Source organism: Pelodiscus sinensis, chromosome 4, assembly GCF_052426305.1.
Source record: "Pelodiscus sinensis isolate ZL-2025 chromosome 4, ASM5242630v1, whole genome shotgun sequence".
Taxonomy (NCBI): domain Eukaryota; kingdom Metazoa; phylum Chordata; order Testudines; family Trionychidae; genus Pelodiscus; species Pelodiscus sinensis.
In genome coordinates this window covers 92,966,644-92,987,979 of record NC_143055.1, presented here as the reverse complement: position 1 = coordinate 92,987,979, position 21,336 = coordinate 92,966,644, and the positions used below count along the sequence as shown (strand labels likewise).

Genomic DNA, 21,336 nt, shown 5'->3' with positions numbered 1-21,336 from the left:
GGATAACCATTTTCAGAGAGTAGTTATTACTGGTTCACAGTCATGCTGAAAAGGCATAGCAAGTGGGGTTTTTAAGGGTTTGTTTTGGGACTGGTTCTGTCATTATCTTTATTAATGATTTAGATGATGGCATAGAGAGTAAGCTTATTAAGTTTGCAGATGATACCAAACTTAATAGAGGGGTTGAAAGTGTTTGGAGGTTAGGGCCATAATTTAAAATGATCTGGACAAACTAGAGAAATAGCCTGAGGCAAATAAGATGAAGTTTATTAAGGACAAATGCAAAGTACTCCATTTAGGAAGGAACAATCAGATTCACATCTACAGAATGAGAAGTGGTTGTCTAGGAATGAGTACTGCAGAAAGCAATCTATGGGTCATAGTGGGCCACATGCTAAATATGAGTCAACAGTGTGATGCTTGCAAAAAAAGCAAAGATGATTCTGGGATGCATTAATAGGAGTGTTGTGAGCAAGACAAGAGAAGTCATTATTCGACTCTGTGCTGATTAGGCCTCAATGTCCAGTTCTAGGCACCACATTTCAAGAAAGATGAGGAAAAATAGAGAAGGTCCAGAGAACAAAAACGATTAAAGGTCTAGAAAACGTGACCTATGAGGGAAGACTGAAAGAATTGAGCTTGTTTAGTTTAGAAAAGAGAAGGCTGAGAGGGAGACATGATAGCAGTTTTCAAGTATCTAAAAGGGTGTTACAAGGAGGAGAGAGGAAAAATTCTCCTTGTCCTCTGATGATAGGACAAGAAGCAATGGGCTTAAACTGCAGCAAGGGAGGTTTAGGTTGGACATTAGGAAAAACTTTCTAACCGTCAGGGTGGTTAAACACTGGAATAAATTGCCTAGGGAGGTTGTGGAATTTCCATCACTGGACATATTTAAGAGCTGTTTGGATAGACATCTATCAGGGATGATCTAGATGGTGTTTGGTCTTGCCGTGAGGGCAGGGAACTAGACTTGATGATCTCTCGAGGTCCCTACCAGTTCTACTTTTCTGTGATTCTATATGATAGTTCCCAGGGGCACGGCTGGTAGCCAGTGGGCTCCAGACCCACTCCCAGGGAGCCCCCTGCTACCCTGTGCTGCTGCCTCTATCAGAGGCAGTGGTGTGGGGTGGCAGGTGGAGCTGGTCCGGGAGGAGAGCTAGATTTAAAAACCAGCTCCTTTCATGGACTGGCTGCCTGCCTGCTATCCTGTGCTGCTGCCTCTATCAGAGGCAGCAGCATGGGGTGGCAGCAGCCCCTGGCCACGGTACAGTCCGAGTTCCCCATGGACAAAGGCTGTTCTGTGGGATGCGAAGCAGTCTCTGTCCATGGGGAGCTCGGACTCCCCTGCAGGCAGAGGCTGCTTCACAGGGTGTTTCTAAGCTAGCTCTCCCCAGCACCAGCTCCTGCCTGTCCCCGCTGTAGGAGGCAGTGAATGGGGGGGCAGGTGGGTCTGCAGGAGCCAATATGCATGGAGAGCTGGCTTGATCTTAATTTGCTATTTTTATTAGAATACATGTGCAAATGTTCAAGTGTGATTTAGCTGTTTTCTTTGTTTCTTTGTAGTCAGTTATGAATTTTTCATAGGCTCTAAGCATTGTGCCTAATGGATAATCTGGCCCTGTGTGGGGCAGCAGGTAGGAGCTGGTTTTTAAACTGGCTTCTCACATAGGCCAGCTCCCGCTTGCTGTCCCACACTGCTGTGGTGGCATGCACTTCCCCTGTGTGTTCATTTAAAACTTGGACCAGCAGGCTGGGACTGAGCCAGCCTGTTGGTGTGAGTTTTAAATGCAGAGCACACTGAGCGGTGTGTGTGTTGCAGTTAACCAGCTAACTGAGTAGCCATTAGTACCGCTAGTTTATTCATTCGGTGGGACAACTAAGCCTTGAAGTTGATGTCTATTCCTTGGTAGATTCCTTGAAGTAAACATCACTTTTCCTTTCAAAAGTCACCACCTGTACTAATTTTCAAGAAGTTCTTGTGAGCGTAAAGGGAAGTATTTGCTTGCAATCTTTTACATGTATCTAATGAACATTTAGTATCAGGTCACCCCTAAAAATACTAAGTAGTTTCAGCTTTACAATTTGAGTTTCATTGTTTTTGCAACTGATATCGTTTTGATACCACTGAGGAGTCTGGAATTGATGTTTCCTCTAACAAGTAAATTATTCTCTGGATTTTTCTTTACACTGGCTTTCCTTAAGTTATTTCTCACAATACGTTTGAACTTCTTGCACACCAACACCCTGCATAACTCTGCCCTTTCCTTCTTATTCAACCTTCTCTTTATTACACCTCTTCCCCATCCCACCACTATTTACTTCATTCCATCAAGGATAGTACAGGCAGTCCCCGGGTTACGTACAAGATAGGGAGTGTAGGTTTGTTCTTAAGTTGAATCTGTATGTAAGTCGGAGCTGGCATCCAGATTCAGCCGCTGCTGAAACTGACCGCCAGTTCCGACTTACATACAGAATTAACTTAAGAACCCCAAGCGTCCCCAAGTCAGCTGCTGCTGAAACTGATCAGCGGCTGATTCCAGGAAGCCCAGGGCAGAGCAACTCTGCCTCGGGCTTCCTGTAGTCAGTGCTGGTCAGTTTCAGCAGCAGCTGACTTGGGGACACCTTGGGCAGAGCAGCTGGGGTGCTGCTGGGTTGCTCCAGTAGCGCCGCTCCTCGGCGCTACTGGACCAACCCGGCAGCACCCCAGCTGCTCTGCCCCAGGCGTCCTGATGCAGCCGCTGCTGAAACTGACCAGCAGCGGCTGAATCAGGACGCCTGGAGCAGAGCAGCTGGGGTGCTGCCGGGTTGGTCCAGTAGCGCCCAGAGCGGCGCTGCGGGACCAACCGGCAGCACCCCAGCTGCTCTGCCACAGGCATCCGGAGAAAAGCCTAGTCTGCTGGGGGGGGGGCGTACTAGCTGCACCCCCCCCCCCAGCAGACCAGGAAGACGCGGGCGGCGGACCAGGGAGACTGGGAGCAAAGCCTCTGAGGACGCCGGCAGAGGGACAGCCGTGGTGTGTCCATGGTGCAAAGCCTCGGGGGAAGCCGGCAGCGGGGCAGCCCAGGCGTGCCTGGGCTGCTCCGCTGCCCGAGCCCCTCCGCAGCTTTGCTCCGCGTCTTCCTGGTCTGCAGCTTTTCTCGCCCCGGAGTACACGGGCGGCGGGACCGCAAGGTCCCGCAGTCCGTGTTCTCCGGGGCGAGAAAAACCCCGTTCATAACTGTGGATCCGACATAAGTCGGATCCATGTAAGTCGGGGACTGCCTGTAACTCTGATATTGTTTCTCAGTTTTCCATCGCGTCCACACTTTCCATCCTTCCCTGATGTAAGCAAGTAATTGAATAAATCCCCTACTTTTCTTTGTTTGAGGGGAGTTTTATTAAGGATATTGACCGTCATTTATTTGTGTAACTGCTGGAAATGTTAGCAGTTACATGTGGGCTGGGGGGAGGCTTTAAGCCGGCTTCCCACAACACCAGATCCCACCTGCCACTCCCCTTCCTGCTTCTGATCAAGAGGCAGTGGCACGGGGTCAGGTGGCTCTGTGGGAGCAGATAGGTGTGGTGAGCCAGCTTGACATCTGGCACCCTGTGGGCACAAGCAGTAAGGGAGGGTGTTGTGGGTAGTTGGTCTGATGAACCGATAAGCCCAGGTTCATCGGTTAATCATGTAAATGACTACACACTAATATCCCTACTTAGAAGGAATATTTTTGTGTTTAAGAAAATTCATCATCATTGGAAAGCATGCTGGAACAATGTATCAGGTTAAAGCATTTCCCATCATTCTTTGTGATAGGACTGTGCAAGTTTCACTGTAGAGTCAGCTGGAACAGAACATGTCCAGTTAGGCTTATTCACACTAAGGGCAGGTATTAGCAAGGCACCTCACAATCCTGGGTACCATCAGGGAGCTTTACAGTGGGGAACAGAAACTTGATTTATAGAGTCCTTTTCAATCTAAGGGGCAAAGGGATAGCAAGATTCAAAGACTGGAAACTGAAACTACACCAATTTTGTTTGGAAATAGGTAGAATTTTTAACAGTAAGGGTAATTTAACAACTGAAAACTTAGGTTTGTAGTGGATTCTGCATTGGACAACTTCAAAATGAAGATTGATGTGTTCTTTTTGAAACAAATTAATTCAGGAAGGTTCTGAGAGTTGCCTTATACAGCAGGTCAGACTAGATAATCAGAATGGTTTCCCCTTGGTTCATAATTATAGGGCTGGAAGGGACCTTCAAGTCCTCTAGGACAAAGTTCACTTAGACAGTTCCTAACAGATGTTTGTTAAACCTGTTTTTAATAATGGGGATTCCAATATCTCCTTAGATAATCTATTCTAATGCCTAACTGGTATTATAGTAAGATTCTTTTTTAACTACTTAACCAAAAATCTCCCTTGCTTGAGATCCAGAGGGAATCATCTTATCCTGCCCTCAGTGGATTTGCTGATCAATTTTTCAACATCCTGTTTATAACAGTCCTTATCACATTTTGTCTGTCTATCTGGTCTCTCCCTCGGTCTAATTTTCTCAGGACTAAACATTTTTAACCTTTCTTCACAGGTCATGTTTCTACAATTTGTGTGTGTGTGTCAAATTTGTCCACATCTTTCTCTGTATGATGTCCAAAACTAGAAACACTACTTCAGCCTAAGGCTATGTCTAGACTGCAAGCCTCTTTCGAAAGAGGCTCTTTCGAAAGATACTTTCGAAAGAGCCTCTTTTGAAAGAGCGCGTCTAGACTGCACGCGGAATTTCGAAAAAGCAAGCTGCTTTTTCGAAAGAAAGCACCCAGTGAGTCTGGATGCTCTCTTTCTAAAAAGCCTGTTTGCTGTCAAGAACGCCTTCTTTCGAAAGAGCACTTTCGAAAGAAGGCGTTCTTCCTCGTGGAATTAGGTTTACCACCGTCGAAAGAAAAGCCGCATTCTTTCGATTTAATTTCGAAAGAATGCGGCTGCAGTCTAGACGCAGATGAAGTTTTTTCAAAAAAAAGGCTACTTTTTTCGAAAAAAACCCTGAGTCTGGACACAGCCTAAGTGTCTCCAGTGCCAAGTAGATTGGAATAGTTACTGCCCTTCTCTTACATGTGACATTTCCGTTAATTCTGCCTGGAGTACTTTATAGTAATTTCACTTACATCCAGTTTCCCTAGTTTGGTTATGAGGCTGTCATGAGGGACTGTCAAGATCTCTCTCATCTGCTGCTTTCACCCTATCCATTAGGGTAATAACTCTATTAAAAAAGAAATAGAAGTTGGTTTGGTACCTGTCTGTGCTTTAGAAATTGTTTAATTTGTTCCAATATATTCCTAGGAATCAAAGTTAGGCTGACACAAGGCTTATAAATCCCCAGGTGCTCTGTTTCCCTTCTCAAAGATAGGTTCTATGTTTGCCCTTCTCCAGTCCTGTGGGACTTTACCTGTCCTCCAAGAGTTCTTGAAGATAATTGCTAATAGCTTCTGAAGTACTCAAGGGTGAATTTCATCAGGTCCTGCAACTTGAGTGCATCTAACTTGTGTTAAATATCTTTAACCTGTTCTTTCCCAACTTTGGCTTGTATTCCTTCCCCATAGTTGCTTTTGGTAATTTAATTACAAGCAACATTGTGATCCGATTTTTAATCACCCCAACCTCCTTGGTGTCATCCATTATCCTTTCTTTCCTGCTAATAACGGGCCTGCACTTCCCTTTGTCTTTCTGTTACTTCTAATGTATTTATAGAATCTTTTTATTGCCTTTTTTTTCTCTTCTAGATGCCCCCTCATTTTAGTGTGTCTGATTTTTGTCCCCATGTGATTGTACTGTTCTTAGAAATTTCACGTTTCCATTTTTTGGATAGGATTCTTAGACTTTTTTTTTTTTTCAGATTAGTTTAAAAAAACAACAACCATGCACTTGGCCTTTGCTACTCTTTCTGTCTTTTCTTTTGCATTGCGATAGATTGTTGGTGTTATGGTGGCTTTAATATTGTCTTACTGAGAAATTTCATGTCCTTCTGAAAATCCTTTTTCCCCTTAAATCTTCCTTAAATCTACCTTATCAACCAGTGTGCTTTGAATTTATAAGTCTGCTCTTATTCTACTGCTCTGACTACTTCCTTTATTTATTTCATGATTACTTTGACCAGAGTTGCCTTCCAACTTGAACTCTTCCAAATCCTTATCTGTAGTCTGGTTATAGATGGATTTGGCAATTGTAAACCAGTTGGTTCAGTAATGTCCCTAAACAATACTTAGTACTTACTACTCAACCCCTGATAATAAGAGATATTAAATTGATTGTGGGTTTTCCAATTACACTTATAAATATAGTTTCTTAAACATTGATCTTCTCGCTGGGTGGTCTATAGCCCTAGTTTTATAGCGTCGGGGTAGCCGAGTTAGTCTGTGCAGGATAAACTTAAAAAACAACAAATAGTCTGGTAGCGCTTTAAAGACTAACAAAATATGTAGATGTATCATGCGCTTTTGTGGGCACAGCCCACTTCTTCAGATGACCAGAGTGTTGGATGTCCAGAACTAAAATAAATGGAAGGAGGAAGAAGGAAAAAAATGGGGGGGGGGGGGGAGGAAAAGAAGAGGCAGTGGGTATAAAAATATGAAGGGGAAAGCTGAGCTGGAATATAACAGGAAAAACAAATAGTCTATATGCACCTAAAGACTAGATAGTCAAAAGAGGCTGATAAGAACCATTAGTGGGCTATCGAGAGGAAGAGTACTAATACCAGATACTATACAGACAAAGAACCATTGGCACCTTCATTGTTTGGTAGGTTGATAATGTCCCAGCCATCTGGTATCTTTATTTAAGCTATTAGCATGAGTATCAGACTTGTGAATAAATTGTAGTTCCAGTCCTTCCCTGTGTACAGTAAACTTCTGATAATCTGGCATCTTTAGGACCCAGGGGGTGCCGGATTATCAGATATGCTGGAGTACCGGAAGGGGGGCTATGAGAGGTCTGGGGTGGGGGGGTCAGCAGGGAACTGCGCACCGTGGGAGATGGCAGCGCTGCGGGACCAACCTGGCAGCACCCCAGCTGCTCTGCCCCCGGCTTCCCCAAGTCAGCTGCTGGTCAGTTTCAGCAGTGCTGCTCAGGTGAGGGGCGGTGCTAAGGGACTAACCCAGCAGCACCCTAGCTGCTCTACCTCCAGCTTCCCCAAGTCCGCTGCTGATGAAACTGACCAGCGGCTGACTTGGGGAAGCCGGGGGCAGAGCAGCTCCAATTGTCTGGCTGGCCGGAGCACTTCCAGAGTCTCAAATCTAGACATTCAAAAAATAAGGACCACACAATTATTTATTATATCTGAAATATTTAGTTTGTGACTTGCTTAGCATTACCTAAGTACTCTGGCAGAGGTAGGGCTGTCCTTAGACATACACAGCAGCACAGAGCACCACTAAATTTGGGGCACCACGCTGGTGCCTCTAATTTAGTGGTGCCCTATGCTGCATGTGCCTTAGGGATGGGATTGCAGGGAATACCAGCTCTGGTAGCCCCATCCCTGGGCTGCCTCTCCAAACCCTGTTCACTTGGTGGCGGCGAACAGCATTCATGGCTCGATTCTAGAGGAGCAGGAGATGGCCATACAGCCGGTGGCAAGAGAGAAGTGGCAATTTCTCCTTCAAAGTGCTGCTTGTCTCCAGCTGACAGCAAAGCCACCCTCTCTGTTCCTCCAGCCTGCATTTGCAGTCCTACTCCAGGGTTGCTAACTCCACTGGACTGGACTGGACAGCACTGCAGCAAATGGCATCCAATCTAGGGATGTTAAATATTGATTTAACTAATCGAATAGTCGATGGGATTTCTATCAACTATTCGATTAGTCGATAAGGATTAGCACATGTTCTGCTTTTGAAATGTACAAGAGCTCCCTCAGGGGGCTCTTGTACATTTCAAAGAGGAATGCTGCTGTTGCACCCCTGCCCTGTCCCATGGAGCTGGAGCTGGGGGGGAACCAGCTTTTAAGCTGGCTTCCCCTAGCAACTATTCCTCTTTGTGATAGAGGCAGTGGGAGGGGAGGCGGGGCGAGAGGAGGGAGTGACTAATCGACAAATGCATTGATTATCCGATAAGCTTTGACTTATTGGATAGTCGACTTGTCAATTACATCCCTAGTCCAATCTATCTGGTCAAGGGGAGTTGGCAACCCCATACACAGCAGCTGCTTCCCCATGCAGGAGTGAGGGGTGTCAGTGCTGGGCTGTGTAGAGCACCAGTACTAGTAGGGATGGCCCTGAGCAGAGGCAGGGATAGAATCCGCAGCAGCTTTCAGTTATCTCAGCCGTGAGTCCCGTTCAGCCCCTCTTTACTGAGGCAGGGGACTGCAGGAAGAAACTACAACTCTTCCAACTTCCCCAGCAAAAGAGGGGTCTTGTAGACTAAAATCTTAATATATCAATAGAGCACATCCATTCTATGCACTGAATGAGGCAAGGATCCTCTGCAAAACAGTGTGTGCTCATGTAATTAGAGGATTTCATTAAGGAGATAAACGTCCAAGGGGGACTATTATGCGTATGCAATCTTAAATCCGACAACGGCAAACTTTTGACTCTTCATCATTTAATGTTTTTAATGTGGGCTCTATGTATTTCCTAGATTTCCTTTTTAATGCATACTGACATGGATAATCATTAGGATTGCAACCTTTAGATCCACCTAAAACCTCCCTGCTCATTTTAGCTAATAGAGTAATGGATATGTTAATTATGAAGCCAAAGTTCTTACCAGAAGACTTGACAAGGAGTTTTACAGGCCTCCTTCTAAGGTTCCCTCTTTAAATCCGTATCTCAGAGCTGACCTGCTAAGGTAAAATATGCCACACCGGATGCTGAATCAAAATATCTTTATTTACTACAGGTTGAACTTTACTCTTTGGTCCGTGACTGTCTGGTCCGGCAACATCTGTGTTCTGCTCCAACTAGTGAGGAGCTGCCTTAGGCCGACTACTACCCTTTCCAATGAGAGACAAAGTTTGCCTCGGGGAGGTGGCTACCATAAGCTCACTTATTTTGAGAAGCAATCTGGAGAGCTCCTTAGTGTGAGTGAAAATCCCCTTAATATTGCCAGTCTAGCAACTCCTGCCTTCTCTTTCCTGCCCTTTCTGACCTTCCTGCCTTCTTCTCCTCTTGGAGGAATAAGAACTCTTCCCAACACAGCGGACTCTTGCAGTTATAACCAAATAGGTGATCACATCTAACAAACCTAATTGGACCCCCTTTTTCAATAGGCATTCCTCAATTTAAACAAAAGTATTGAGCTATTGCAGATAGTAGTAGTGTGGCTGTATTGTGTGGGAAGGAGGTGAGTGGAATCAAACACATTTTGCCAATTGGCTTCACAAATATTTGCTGATCAGAGAAATGGTGAGACTTGAACTTTGGGCTCCATTCTTGGCTTAGAAGGGGCATAGAATGTACTGCCACCTTCTCTCTTCCAGCTTGATGCCTTCTACCCCATCAATTCCAAGCTATCTCTGTCCTGTCTCTTCTCTACTCCTGGCAGCTTACCCCGCTCTCATTCTCTTTGCCTGTCCCATCTCCATTCCTTAGACTACTTTCATCTTAGTCTTTTCCTGTAGGCTACATATTGCATTTCAGTAGCTGGAAGATAAGGGTAGACAAATTCAAACGGGAGATATGGTGCATGTTTTTAATAGTGACACCATCTCCTCAGGCAAATTATTCCAGTTAAGTCCTTAAAACCAACATTGGACTATATCCTCAAATAGACATTAAGAGATTGATCCATGGATCAATCAAAGATTTCATTTAAAAACTTAGACATTTTGTTGTCTTATGGTTATGAGAGACCAGGGATGTTAGTGTATAGACATTTAAACAATTAACCGATAAACCCAGGTTTATCGATTAATCCAAATGACTACATGCAATTCCTCACCCTTGCTGCCTCTAGCATTTTGTTCAGAATGCTTTCATGAGGGTTGTCAAAGCTGTTCTTGGGCATTTGAAAAAATGCAAATAATAAAATGTATATTCAGTCATTATCCTGTGTTTTCTTTAAATATTTTCCCCATAGCTGTAGCCCTTACGGCTTATTAACTGTAATTGGGTAAACTATCACTGCAAAAATAAAATGTACTTAATTCTACAGAAATAACCAGTATGCAAGTCCAGTGGGATTGGCTGTGGCTGGGTGTCTTGTTAGTTGGCTCAGTAACTGCAGAAATTCATGATGAAGAAATCCAAGATGCAGATGTTGAGGTGGAAGATTTTGACAAGAACTCTCAAGAAACTGACATTGACAAAGGCAGCTCTTCTTTAGAGGTAAGGTTATTGTTTGACACCAGCCAAAACTTGAGTTTTATATAATGGGTAATTGACAGCAAATATGAATGAAAATATATATATATATATATATATATATATATATATATATATATATATATATATATATATATATATATATATAATGTTATACATGACTTGTCATATATTATGTGTATATATATCAATTACTTTTTTTACTTTGTTTTTCGGGGATTGTGACTGCAAACATTGTATATAAGTCATTAGATTGAATATGATTGCAAGCCTCAGTGATTAGAATATGACTGATGAATGAATTCCAGAGCTTGCAATGGGTTTGCAACATCTGACAAACTATTTTTCCACAGTCTTCACAATAAGCAAAAATTCTTTCTCTTTCTGAATAAGATATCACTGGGTTTACTTGTTCATTATATTGCTACCTAGTTGGTCTTAAGGAATTGCATTCTGTCCAGTGGGTGAGGTCTTGATACAGTCCTATAAAACCAAAGGATGAAAAATTTGGCAGAAGAAAAGAGGCAGTTTTCCTGAAAGAGGGAGAGGGTCTGTTTGGTTTGTTGACTGCCAGACCAGCCAAACTGAAGGTTTCTGACTGGGGTGGGGGTCAGAAAGGAGACTACTTGAGTAGAGGACATTTGCAGAAGAGGGGAAGAATCTTGGACTCCTTCTTAGACTTTTTAACCCAGTGGTCTCCAACCTTTTTATACCCAAGATCACTTTTTAAATGACAGAACAAGCCAAGATCTACCACCCCATTTCAAAGGGGCAGCGCCATGAAGCCCGGGGTCAGCTGGGGACTCCCCAGCTTCAAAGCAGCAGCACCACACTGCTGATCTCCATCTTAGTTGTGCGGTGCTGCCGCTTTGAAGTACCCCTCCCCCCACCCTTTGCTGCCTCTCTAATAGAGGCAGTAAGGAGGTGGGGGGGATCGACTAGTCAATAGACTATCTTTAACATCCCTATTAGGAACCAGGCGGGCAGGCAGCCCAGCTCAGTTCTGGCTTGCGCTGGGTCCGGGAGCTCAGACACCCCTTCCCCTTCTCCTCCTCCCCTGCCGTAGACGGGCTGCTCCCACCTGATACCCCGCGCTGCTGCGTCTGATACAGTAGCTGCCAGCCCTGCCCTTGGGGACTATAGAATAGTCGACTAACCAATAAGTATTCATGAGGTTACTCAACTCTTCAATTAACTGATATTTAACATCCCTAGTGTGTGCTGGAGTGGTCAGCCCCAAGTACTTCTCAGAGGATTGCAAATGATCGTAGTCAAACATTTCTTGCATCAGAGATGATGATACTTAGAAATGTAGGTATGAGCTATGATATATTTCAGCTAAGCTATTCTTTTATCATTTGTATAAATATTTTTAGGTTATATACAAGACTCCAGAGCCTACTGGGGAAGTGTATTTTACAGAAACTTTTGATGATGGCGTACTGACTGGGTAAGTGTTCATAAAAGATTGTATTGTAAAACTTAAATTTCAGCAGTTTGAATAACTGATAACATGCAGAGCCAGTAGTCTGACCAAATCTGTTCATGGTTCACATCTAAGGAAGTGGGTTTTATCCACAAAAGCTCATGACCTAGTATGTGTTAGTAGGCTCTAAGGTGCCACAGGACTGCTTGGTTTTTGATGGCTTGGTTATTCTCTAAGGGAATGTCTACACTAGCCCCCTAGATCGATCTAGGGAGGTTAATAAGGGCGACCGGAATTGCAAATCAAGCCTGAGATTTAAATATCCCGCACTTGATTTGCATGTTCCTGTCCGGTTGCCATTTTTAGAAATTGACTAACCTGAAGTAACTGCCCACGTCTACACGCGGCAGTGAAACGGGCTTCCGATTTAAAGCCCCTAATTCGAATTAGATGGTAAACCTCATTGCAGGAGGTATACCCTACCACCACCCTGCTTCTGTACCCTCTCTTGCTCCATCCCCCCGGCCAGACACCCTACTCCCAGTATGCTTCTGCACCCTACCTTCTACCCACACCTTGCACCCTCACCCCCTCCTGCACCCCTCCTCCTGCCCAGATCCTGCACCCCCATTTCTATTCCATTTATTGTCAGCTCTATCACACTGAATCCCTCATTTTTGTACCCACCACAGAGCCTAAGGGGGGGGACACACAATCTACTACCTCTGGAACCCCAGAAAAGTAAATCTGGCTTATGGAAAGCCCTGAACCTCAGTCTTCCTTGACCCTTCCCCTCACCCAATGGGGCTGGAGCACCAGAGGAATGAGGTGTCTCAATTAGGGACCATATCGGTGAGGGTTGGTGGGGTTTTGGTGGAGGTTTTTTTTTTTTGGTTGGTTTGTTTGTTTGTTTGTTTGTTTGTTCACATTTGTGTGGTTCCCAACTGATTTTTCTGTGGGTCAGTGACCCCTGACCCCAAAAAAGTTCCCCCTTCATAAATAAATAAAACATAGAAACCTTTTTTCATGAACATAAATTAATATTTAAAATGAAGTTTGATAAACTAACAGAAAATAACATGAGAAAATTAAAATGCTTAATCTGTTTAATAATTTAAACCATTGTCCTTAGCTGCAGCAGTAGAAAAATAGCTCGGGCGTAATTATCCTAACTAAGGATGAGTTTCCATTAGCAACTAATGGTCCATGGAAAGGTTTATATTGAGCCAAGTGGTCCATGGACCAAAAAGTTTGAGAACCACTGCTCTATTAGATAATAAGTTATGCTTAAAATAGAGAACTTTCTTACTGTATTTTTTTTCCTTTATTGTCCATTTAAGTCTCGCAGTCACTACCCTTTCAGATGTCCTGGGTTGCAGAATATCTGTTCATGTAGACTTTCTTTACATTCAGTGATGATTTGTCATTCATTTATCCAACTATTTGCAACATACCACTTTATGCTGTTTAAAATTGCCCATTTTCGTGGGCAATGAGACTATTCACAACCACGCTTAGTAGCCTTAACGTCAACATATTACATAAGATAGCTATTTTATGGCACTGGCCAAATTTGACATCCTAATACCTTTTAGGATCCTTTACATGTGTTCGGTTAGACATAAAACTGCTTCCAACAGTACAGAGGGGTTATCACTGGCTCGATTTGTTCTTCCTTTTTATAGAAGGCTAAATACCACTTTTTGCATGTCAATATCAACTTCCACCAATGTAGGTCCAGTGCTGATGTGTTTTCATGCCTGAAAATACATCTTCCCCCATTCTTCCAAAATATAATTATTACTGTGTAAGGGGCAAATTTGATTAAATTCCTATTTTTAACTGGTCCCAAAGTGTTTTGGAAGCCCCTTAACTTAAATAGTGCTGCATATATCATAAATCTGGAGTTTCTTTCTTGTCAGTATCCACTTGGATGTGATTTATTTGTATTGTTTAACCAGTTCTAGGATGTGTCTTCAGATTATACCAGTTTGCTCCTAAGAGGCCCAAGTAGGACACCCATGTATGCCTGGAGCAAGCAGAAGATTGTGGTTCCAGTGGAAATTATTAGTTTAGCAAAAGCATTCTGATGTATGAGCAGATGTTTAAACACATGATTGAACTTGAGTGATATCTACATGTCGTAAACTGTGCAAGGAGAAAAATAGGTTGAAGGTTCAGTATAACACTGAGATATCAATGCTCTGCAATTTGTAGTAAAAATAACTGTGCTTTTATGATGAACCAACCATATTCTTGGTGCAGTCTTCCTTTTATGGAGCTAGAGATGGTCTGTCAGCCTGGTTCTGTTCAATACTAAGAGAAGGGGGAGAGACTGTTAACACAAGATAGGATGACTAAATCCAAGAGACCTTGGCAGAATTCCAAACAGCTTCAGAGAATCTCAAACTAAAACACTTTAGGATAACTGATCGGGAGAAAAGGTGCCCCCTCCAGAAGGTATGCTTTTTTTTCTATTCATTCAGCTGATTAATGGTTGTCTAGTTTTGCATGCTCTGAGGGTTTGGCGGAATACTTTTTTCACGCTCTGGTCATAAAATCAATTGCTGTGAACCTCTGGCTTCATTGCTTTTAAGTACAAGTGGCTAGTCCTTACTGAATTTCCTTCCTTCTCTTCCCTCTCTTCACCCCCCTCCCCATTTTCCTCTTCAGTTCTACAAGGTTCAGCAGTCCTAATACACACCTCCTCCATATTAAATTACAAGGGTCATTGCCCTAAGTAAAGGTGAAAGTTCCCTAGTCTAGAGCCTGTCACAGTAAGGACTGGAAGGGACCTCGAGAGGTCATCGAGTCCAGCCCCCCGCCCTCAAGGCAGGACCACGCTCCGTCTACACCATCCCTGACAGATGTCTATCTAACCTGTTCTTAAATATCTCCAGAGAGGGAGATTCCACCACCTCCCTTGGCAATTTATTCCAATATTTGACCACCCTGACAGTTAGGAATTTTTTCCTAATGTCCAATCTAAACCTCCCCTGCTGCACTTTAAGCCCATTACTCCTTGTCCTGTCCTCAGAAACCAAGAGGAACAAATTTTCTCCTTCCTCCTTGTGACACCCTTTTAGATATTTGAAAACCGCTATCATGTCCCCCCTTAATCTTCTTTTTTCCAAACTAAACAAGCCCAGTTCATGAAGCCTGGCTTCATAGGTCATGTTCTCTAAACCTTTAATCATTCTTGTCGCTCTTCTCTGTACCCTTTCCAATTTCTCCACATCTTTCTTGAAATGTGGCACCCAGAACTGGACACAGTACTCCAGCTGAGGCCTAACTAGTGCAGAGTAGAGCGGCAGAATGACTTCACGAGTTTTGCTTACAACACACCTGTTGATACAACCTAGAATCATATTTGCTTTTTTTGCAACAGCATCACACTGTTGACTCATATTCAACTTGTGGTCCACTATGACCCCTAGATCCCTTTCTGCCATGCTCCTTCCTAGACAGTCCCTTCCCATCTTGTATGTATGGAACTGATTGAAGACTAGGTTGCACTCTTGGCTACAAATGGTAGGGGGAGGCACTCTTGGATTCAACCACACGCTGAGCCTCTAGGAGTAACCTAGAACTTACTCCCCCAAATTACCCATCTGTTTTACAAATGGTGATCATGCTTCCCCCAATGGGCAGCAATATAAACTGTCAGCTCTTCCAATTAATTCCGTCAGACCTCATGAAATCACAGCCAGCTCTCTCTCATCTGGGCATTGGAAAGTTGATTCCATTTCTCGAACCTGGTGTCACCAGCATCCTGAATACACTGCAGCTGGCCAGGATCTTCCCAATGACCTGCTTAGTGACCCTAATAAGAGAAGTGGCATTCAGTTTTATGGCAGACTACAGGAAAAGAACAAGGGGCAGAGAAAATGTTTATTTGTATTAATCAAAAAGATAGACCAAAGCTACTGAATTAGCACTCACTTCACTTGTGCTAATGTCCGCCAACAAAATTTTGTGCTGAAAGGCTACTGACTGTATCAAAACAGCAGTATGGCTGCTTCATCCATTGCTAAGAGTATTACCTAATGAATCCAGTGCAGTCTATCTGTACCCAGGCAACCTGTAGTTAGCTGGAAGAAAATATGAAGATTCAAACTGCCAGAGAATTGCCCTAGCTTTTCAGTTTCTTTCCAAAAATAGGATCTGGTACCACTAATCCACAGTTAGTCAGATTATCAGCATCATGAGTTGATTTTTTTTTCGTGTGCATGAGCCCACAATAGCTTCTTTAGAATAGAAGTACAATTATCCTTTTGCCTGTCTAGTAAACTTAAACTTTGAACTAGTAGGTAGTCTTAAATTTACAGTGTGTGTGTGTGTGTGTGTGTGTGTGTGTGTTTCCATAGCTCTAGAGACTTATACCAGCGTATTTTTAAATCTCTGAATATCTCAGGATATTTTTTCACTTTTTCCTGCTGAGAAAACATTCAGATTGGAAAACAAAAGCCAGATTTTTCTCTGTTCCCTATTATTTGGGTTACTTAACTAATACTGTGAATCTGAACTTTTCAACAGTTATGGCACAAAAGATTTTAAAATATTGCTTTTATTAATTCCCTGTGCTGTTGAAATAATAACCAGATGCCAAAAGTGATGTCTCTAGGGAAAACAATATTTAGTGTTCCCCATTGAAGTAGTACTATGTATTTATTCTTTAATTTAACTGGAAGTAGTAGGATAGAGTTCTTATTTTGCAAGGTAAGTGGGTGGGAGGGGCAATAACATCAATACATAAAACTTAGGGTAAAGTGGATACTAAAATAATTTCAGATACTTTGTCCTTTGGAAAAGTTTTTAAATATCTTAACACCTATCACTGAAGGCCTTCAGATCCTTTAAAGTATATGTTCAGTAAGTATGATTAGTGTATAACTGTTGGTAATTCTGAATTATCTTAAACTGACTTTTAAAGACACATTGGGATTTTGCCTGTCCCTCTGCTTCCCCCACGGTGGCACTACAGGATAGAGTTAAGGTCTGGGTGCCTTACGTATGCTTTTCTTAACCTTGATATGTTTGAATTTTAAGAAAATTAACCTTAATTATAAATGTCCTGGGTGTGTAATATGTATTTTTGTGATGCTTACAGATATTATCCTTAAATGTGATCTAAACCTTAGCTCATGATTTTTATCTGGATGTTAATAATTTTGGTTCATACTAATTTTACTTGTTTTAAATTCTTATTAGGACTCGAGTCACTATTAAGTGTGCCTGCAGATTAGCCCCGATGTTAATATTGTTTCTTCATGTAGATTAAATTACAAAAAAAATCGGTGAATTAGGTGATTTATTTTGTCAAAATATCCTTATTGTACATTTACTACTTAACTATCCACAATGAAAGAAGTTTTTGCTTCCTTTTAAAAATAATAATCCAATTTTATTTATATTTTCTTGTCTGTATTACACAACTTAATTGTTTGTTCTTCCACAGGTGGCTGTTATCTAAAACCCAGAAAGAAGACACAGATGAAAATATTTCTAAATATGATGGTAAACCTTCCTCCTTTCTTTTCAGTGTTGTGTGGCTTCTTTCTCAAAAAGCAGACTTCAACTGTAACTTACATTATGCTTTTCTATCCATACACTTGACTTTTTTAAAAAAATGCCTTTAAGATGTAGAATACAGAAAGTTATCCTGATATGGAAATATATTTCCTGCTGCCCACAGGGCGGATATTAGCAAGTACAGGTTGAACCTGTCTCATCTGGGACTCTCTGGTTTGGCAACATCTGTGGTCCGTCAGGTTGCAGAGGTTGAGAGTGGCTGGGAATGGAGCTGGTCTGGTGGGCAGAAGTCTGCAGGGCCATTGACCTGGGGACAGAGAGTCCTGGGATGGGAGAGGCTGCTGCTTTGCAGAGGCCAGAGGCAGGGAGCCCTGAGAATGGCTGCTGCCCTGTGCAGAGCCAGGCAGTTCCTCAGAAGTAGCTGCTGCCTTTGCAGGGTGGTAGGGAACCCTGGAAGCAGCTGTTGCCCTGTGCAAAGCCAGAGGCAGGGAGCAGAGTCTTGTAAGCAGGCTGGGGGCAGCAGAGCCAGCCAGGCAGGTGGGCTGGAGGAGGTCAGGCCTCTGGGTTGTCTTGGGGCAGCAGTCAGGAGGGGGAGCCCCAGGAGAACCCAGAGGTCTGACCTCCCCTGGATTGGCAAACTCCCTTGTTTATGACCGCTCGAGTCTCAAGGGTGCCAGACCAGGGAGGTGCAACTTGTAATTATATTAGGAAAAAGCAGTTCAGTTGAAAGAATCTCAAGTTATTACTGCAGAGAAAACAGTGTTAGAACATCTGATATCTGAGTAGCCAGTGGCAGTTGTATGATGTGAGTGGTGCTTTTTGAGAACAGTCTTCCCCTTCTCTAATTAAAATTTTAATAGAACAGCAAAATGTCTTAAGTACAATATTATTTTAAAGGGTTTTTGTACTTAAAACTGATGAGATACAGTGGAATTTCTTAATTAATAAAGATCTATGCCGTAAGCTATATTTATTCACATTGCTGTATATCTGCTACTGATTCATCAATTGATATCTTCTGAAGTATCTATGTGAGCTATAATGATCTGGTAATTTCCAACTTCAGTGAAACGTTATTTTTGTCAAATCAAAGTGTGAGCCCTGTAGGGGGCTGTTGCATACAAAAGGTCCATAGAGCTCAGCAGCTGTGTGACGTCTTTGGCTTCTGAGTCTTTAGGGGTGACCATTCAAATTCTTTGGTTCTCTTGTCAGATTTGGTGCTTACCTGTATCCTTTTATGGATTTTTTTTTTCATTTTATATATAAAGAAATTCTGAAAAGCTTTTTGTCAAATCAGTTTCTCTGCCTTTAAACGAATTGAAATTTGGTTCTGTTACTAGAGTGTCTTAGAGCATACAGATGTATCAAAAGACAGTAAATTGAACAGTTTGGAGGGGAGGAGAGTTTTAGTTAGATCATTTACAACTTTTGGGGTCTTTTAATTGAACATGTCATTGTCTCCAATTTCTAAAGAACATGTGGGAGAAAAAAGTCTTTATTAAAGATTTTCTTACTTGATGCCAGTCCAAGGCAATCTGCAATTAGGAATTGACTTCTAAGTGCCTTTGCTTCACAATGAAATGGCCATAGATGTATCCCACCTCAGATAAGAAGATCACACAGAGACTCTGCACCCAGAAGATTTACTCTCTGAATGGCAACAATGTATAAATATATTGAGTGTTAATCCTAAATCTTTGTAGCCTTGGTGTCCCTAAAAATAGTCCTTATTTAAATGGGTGGTTAAGCTACCATGACACACATAATTGAACAGAAAGGCTCTGAGTCACAACTTAATGGCTTTGCAAGTGTGAGACTGGCATATATCCCCCGACATTCCAGGTCACCACATGTGTGTCAGGGAAGGATTACAAGACAATCTTCAATCCATGGTCTGTTTTCTGGACCAGCGTGACAGCTCGAACCTTCCTCAACCTTCAGAAAAAGCAGCTACCAGCTTTTTGCTTATGACATGGAAAAAAGATGACTATATTGGGGAAAGAGGCTACTGCTGTTAGCAAAGGTATAGCAAAATGTTCCAGAACTTCAGTTATTAGAATAGCTGCTTAATACACCAGAGGAATATGATTCTATGACCAAAGCCTACCCCCATTAAATTGAGTCTGACCTCAGATAAATCTTACAGATCCTGGCCAGACTTCTGCAGTCCTAACTTAGCTTTTTACTTGATGGAAATAAATATGCTCGTAGTGTCTATAAGTAGGTAGTTCTCGTGATCCTGACATCCAGAAAGGCCTGCAATTTCTATTTGTGATTGGAGGCCCTCATAGACCTCTTTAATGGCCCTGCACGTTTACATTTTCCCCTCCTCATACATTTTGTAGAACATTATGGCTTCAGTTTAGTCTCCAAGAAGGAAATATGTATCAAACATACATTGAATTGAAACATACATTGATACAGTGATTTCACTGTTTTCAGAGCAAGGGAAACCAAACGCTGTTTCTTGAAGGATGGGAGGACTATTATTGTCAATTGGCCAACTTATGAACTTAAATGTTTTCTTTAACTGATTCATTCTCAGACTTCAGTGTTGTTACAGTTCTAATACACATACATTTAAAATATCTTAGCTTCCCTGTTCACATTTACACTGGTTTTAGATGAAAGGCAAGGTGAACAGTAACAGTAGTTTCTATATCATGATTTGAGGACACCAGTAACTCACCCAGAGATTATGGATCTATTACAGGAGTGGGTGTGTGAACTGTAAGTGTGTGCAATGATAATTTATCTTGTCAGTTGAACTTTAAATGTGATCTAAGCAGTAAAACTTTAGGAAAAAAAAATCCACCGTTGTATCATTAGCGATAAACTGAATGTTTTATTCTGTAGTTGTCTAACTTTTACTTTTGGCACCGAGTGTCAAGATTTGCTCCTAGTACAGTAAACTTCTGATAATCCAGCACCTGTAGGACCCAGGGGATGCCAGATTATCAAATATGACGGACTATCAGAAGGGGGGGCTATGAGGGGTCTGGGGTAGAGTGGAGGGGATGTGCCCCATAGCTCTGCAGAACCAACCCGGCAGCACCCCATCTGCTCTGCCCCCGGCTTCCCCGAGTCAGCCGCTGGTCAGTTTCAGCAGCGGCTGAATCGGGGAAGCCAGGGGCAGAGCAGCTCCAATTGTCCGGCTGCCTGGAGCACTTCTGGGTTCCAGATGGTGCCGGACCATCAGGGGTGCCAGACTGCTGGAGTTTTACTGTAATTGGTTTGTGCAGTAACACCTGATTATCTGCAAAAAACTGTTGGTATCAGGAAATCTCAAATGCAATCACAAATTTTTGTGTGTGATATTTTTGTATCATATTTAAATAATAACATAGCTATGGTAATCTGCGTCTGATAGCTCCTTCCAAATCTCTTAATTTCTTTTCAAGATAACAGTAATTTCTTGCCTTCATCTTGCTATTTTTCAAAACTTGTGTTTTTTGTTTTAGGAAGATGGGAAGTAGAAGCGCTTAAGGAAAACACAGTGCCTGGAGATAGAGGATTAGTTTTAAAGTCAATAGCAAGACATCATGCAATATCAGCTATGTTAACAAGGCCATTTATTTTTGATTCTAAGCCTTTGATTGTTCAGTAAGTTGCTCTACAGGTTGTTACTTAATTACTTATCTAACTTTGAAATATAAAAAATTATATTTTTTCATGATTCTGATTTCCATTTCAACATCGATAGTTTTGCACAAATGTACCAAAAGCACAAATATGGAGATTTTGTTGTTGATGATGATAATAATAATAATTTATGTGCACATTATTTTATTATTATTATAAATGTTTTAGCTTTTAAGATCTTCAAACCCAAACTAAAGCTATATTTTAGTGCTCATATGTTAAAAATATAGCAAATAGTGATGTTTTAAACCTGTTGTCTGAATACTGAGGAACTCAGTATCTCAAAATTGATGTAAAAGACTGCCATGTAAATGTCAGCATCTCCGCAAGTGAGCTTCCAAATTGCATGGAATTTACAAACATTTCAGTGATATCTAAATTAGGGATTAGAGAGGTTAACCTGTTATCCCATTAAGGGTGATGGTTACAGGTTCCAATTAACCAGTGA

At 42.2% G+C, this 21,336-nt stretch overlaps 1 protein-coding gene across 4 annotated transcripts in view; it reads left to right on the top strand.

The window, feature by feature from the left end:
- The window catches only part of CLGN (calmegin), a 74,315-nt gene that overhangs the window by 3,849 nt on the left and 49,130 nt on the right, over positions 1–21,336 (top strand). For all 4 annotated transcript variants that reach the window (XM_075929915.2, XM_006114270.5, XM_006114271.5 and 1 more), the window contains exons 2-5: positions 10,119–10,291; positions 11,665–11,738; positions 17,173–17,231; positions 20,708–20,849. In XM_075929915.2, coding sequence (XP_075786030.2) covers positions 10,130–10,291; positions 11,665–11,738; positions 17,173–17,231; positions 20,708–20,849 — 437 coding nt within the window. In that variant the 5' untranslated portion in view covers positions 10,119–10,129. The remainder of the gene's footprint in view (positions 1–10,118; positions 10,292–11,664; positions 11,739–17,172; positions 17,232–20,707; positions 20,850–21,336) is intronic.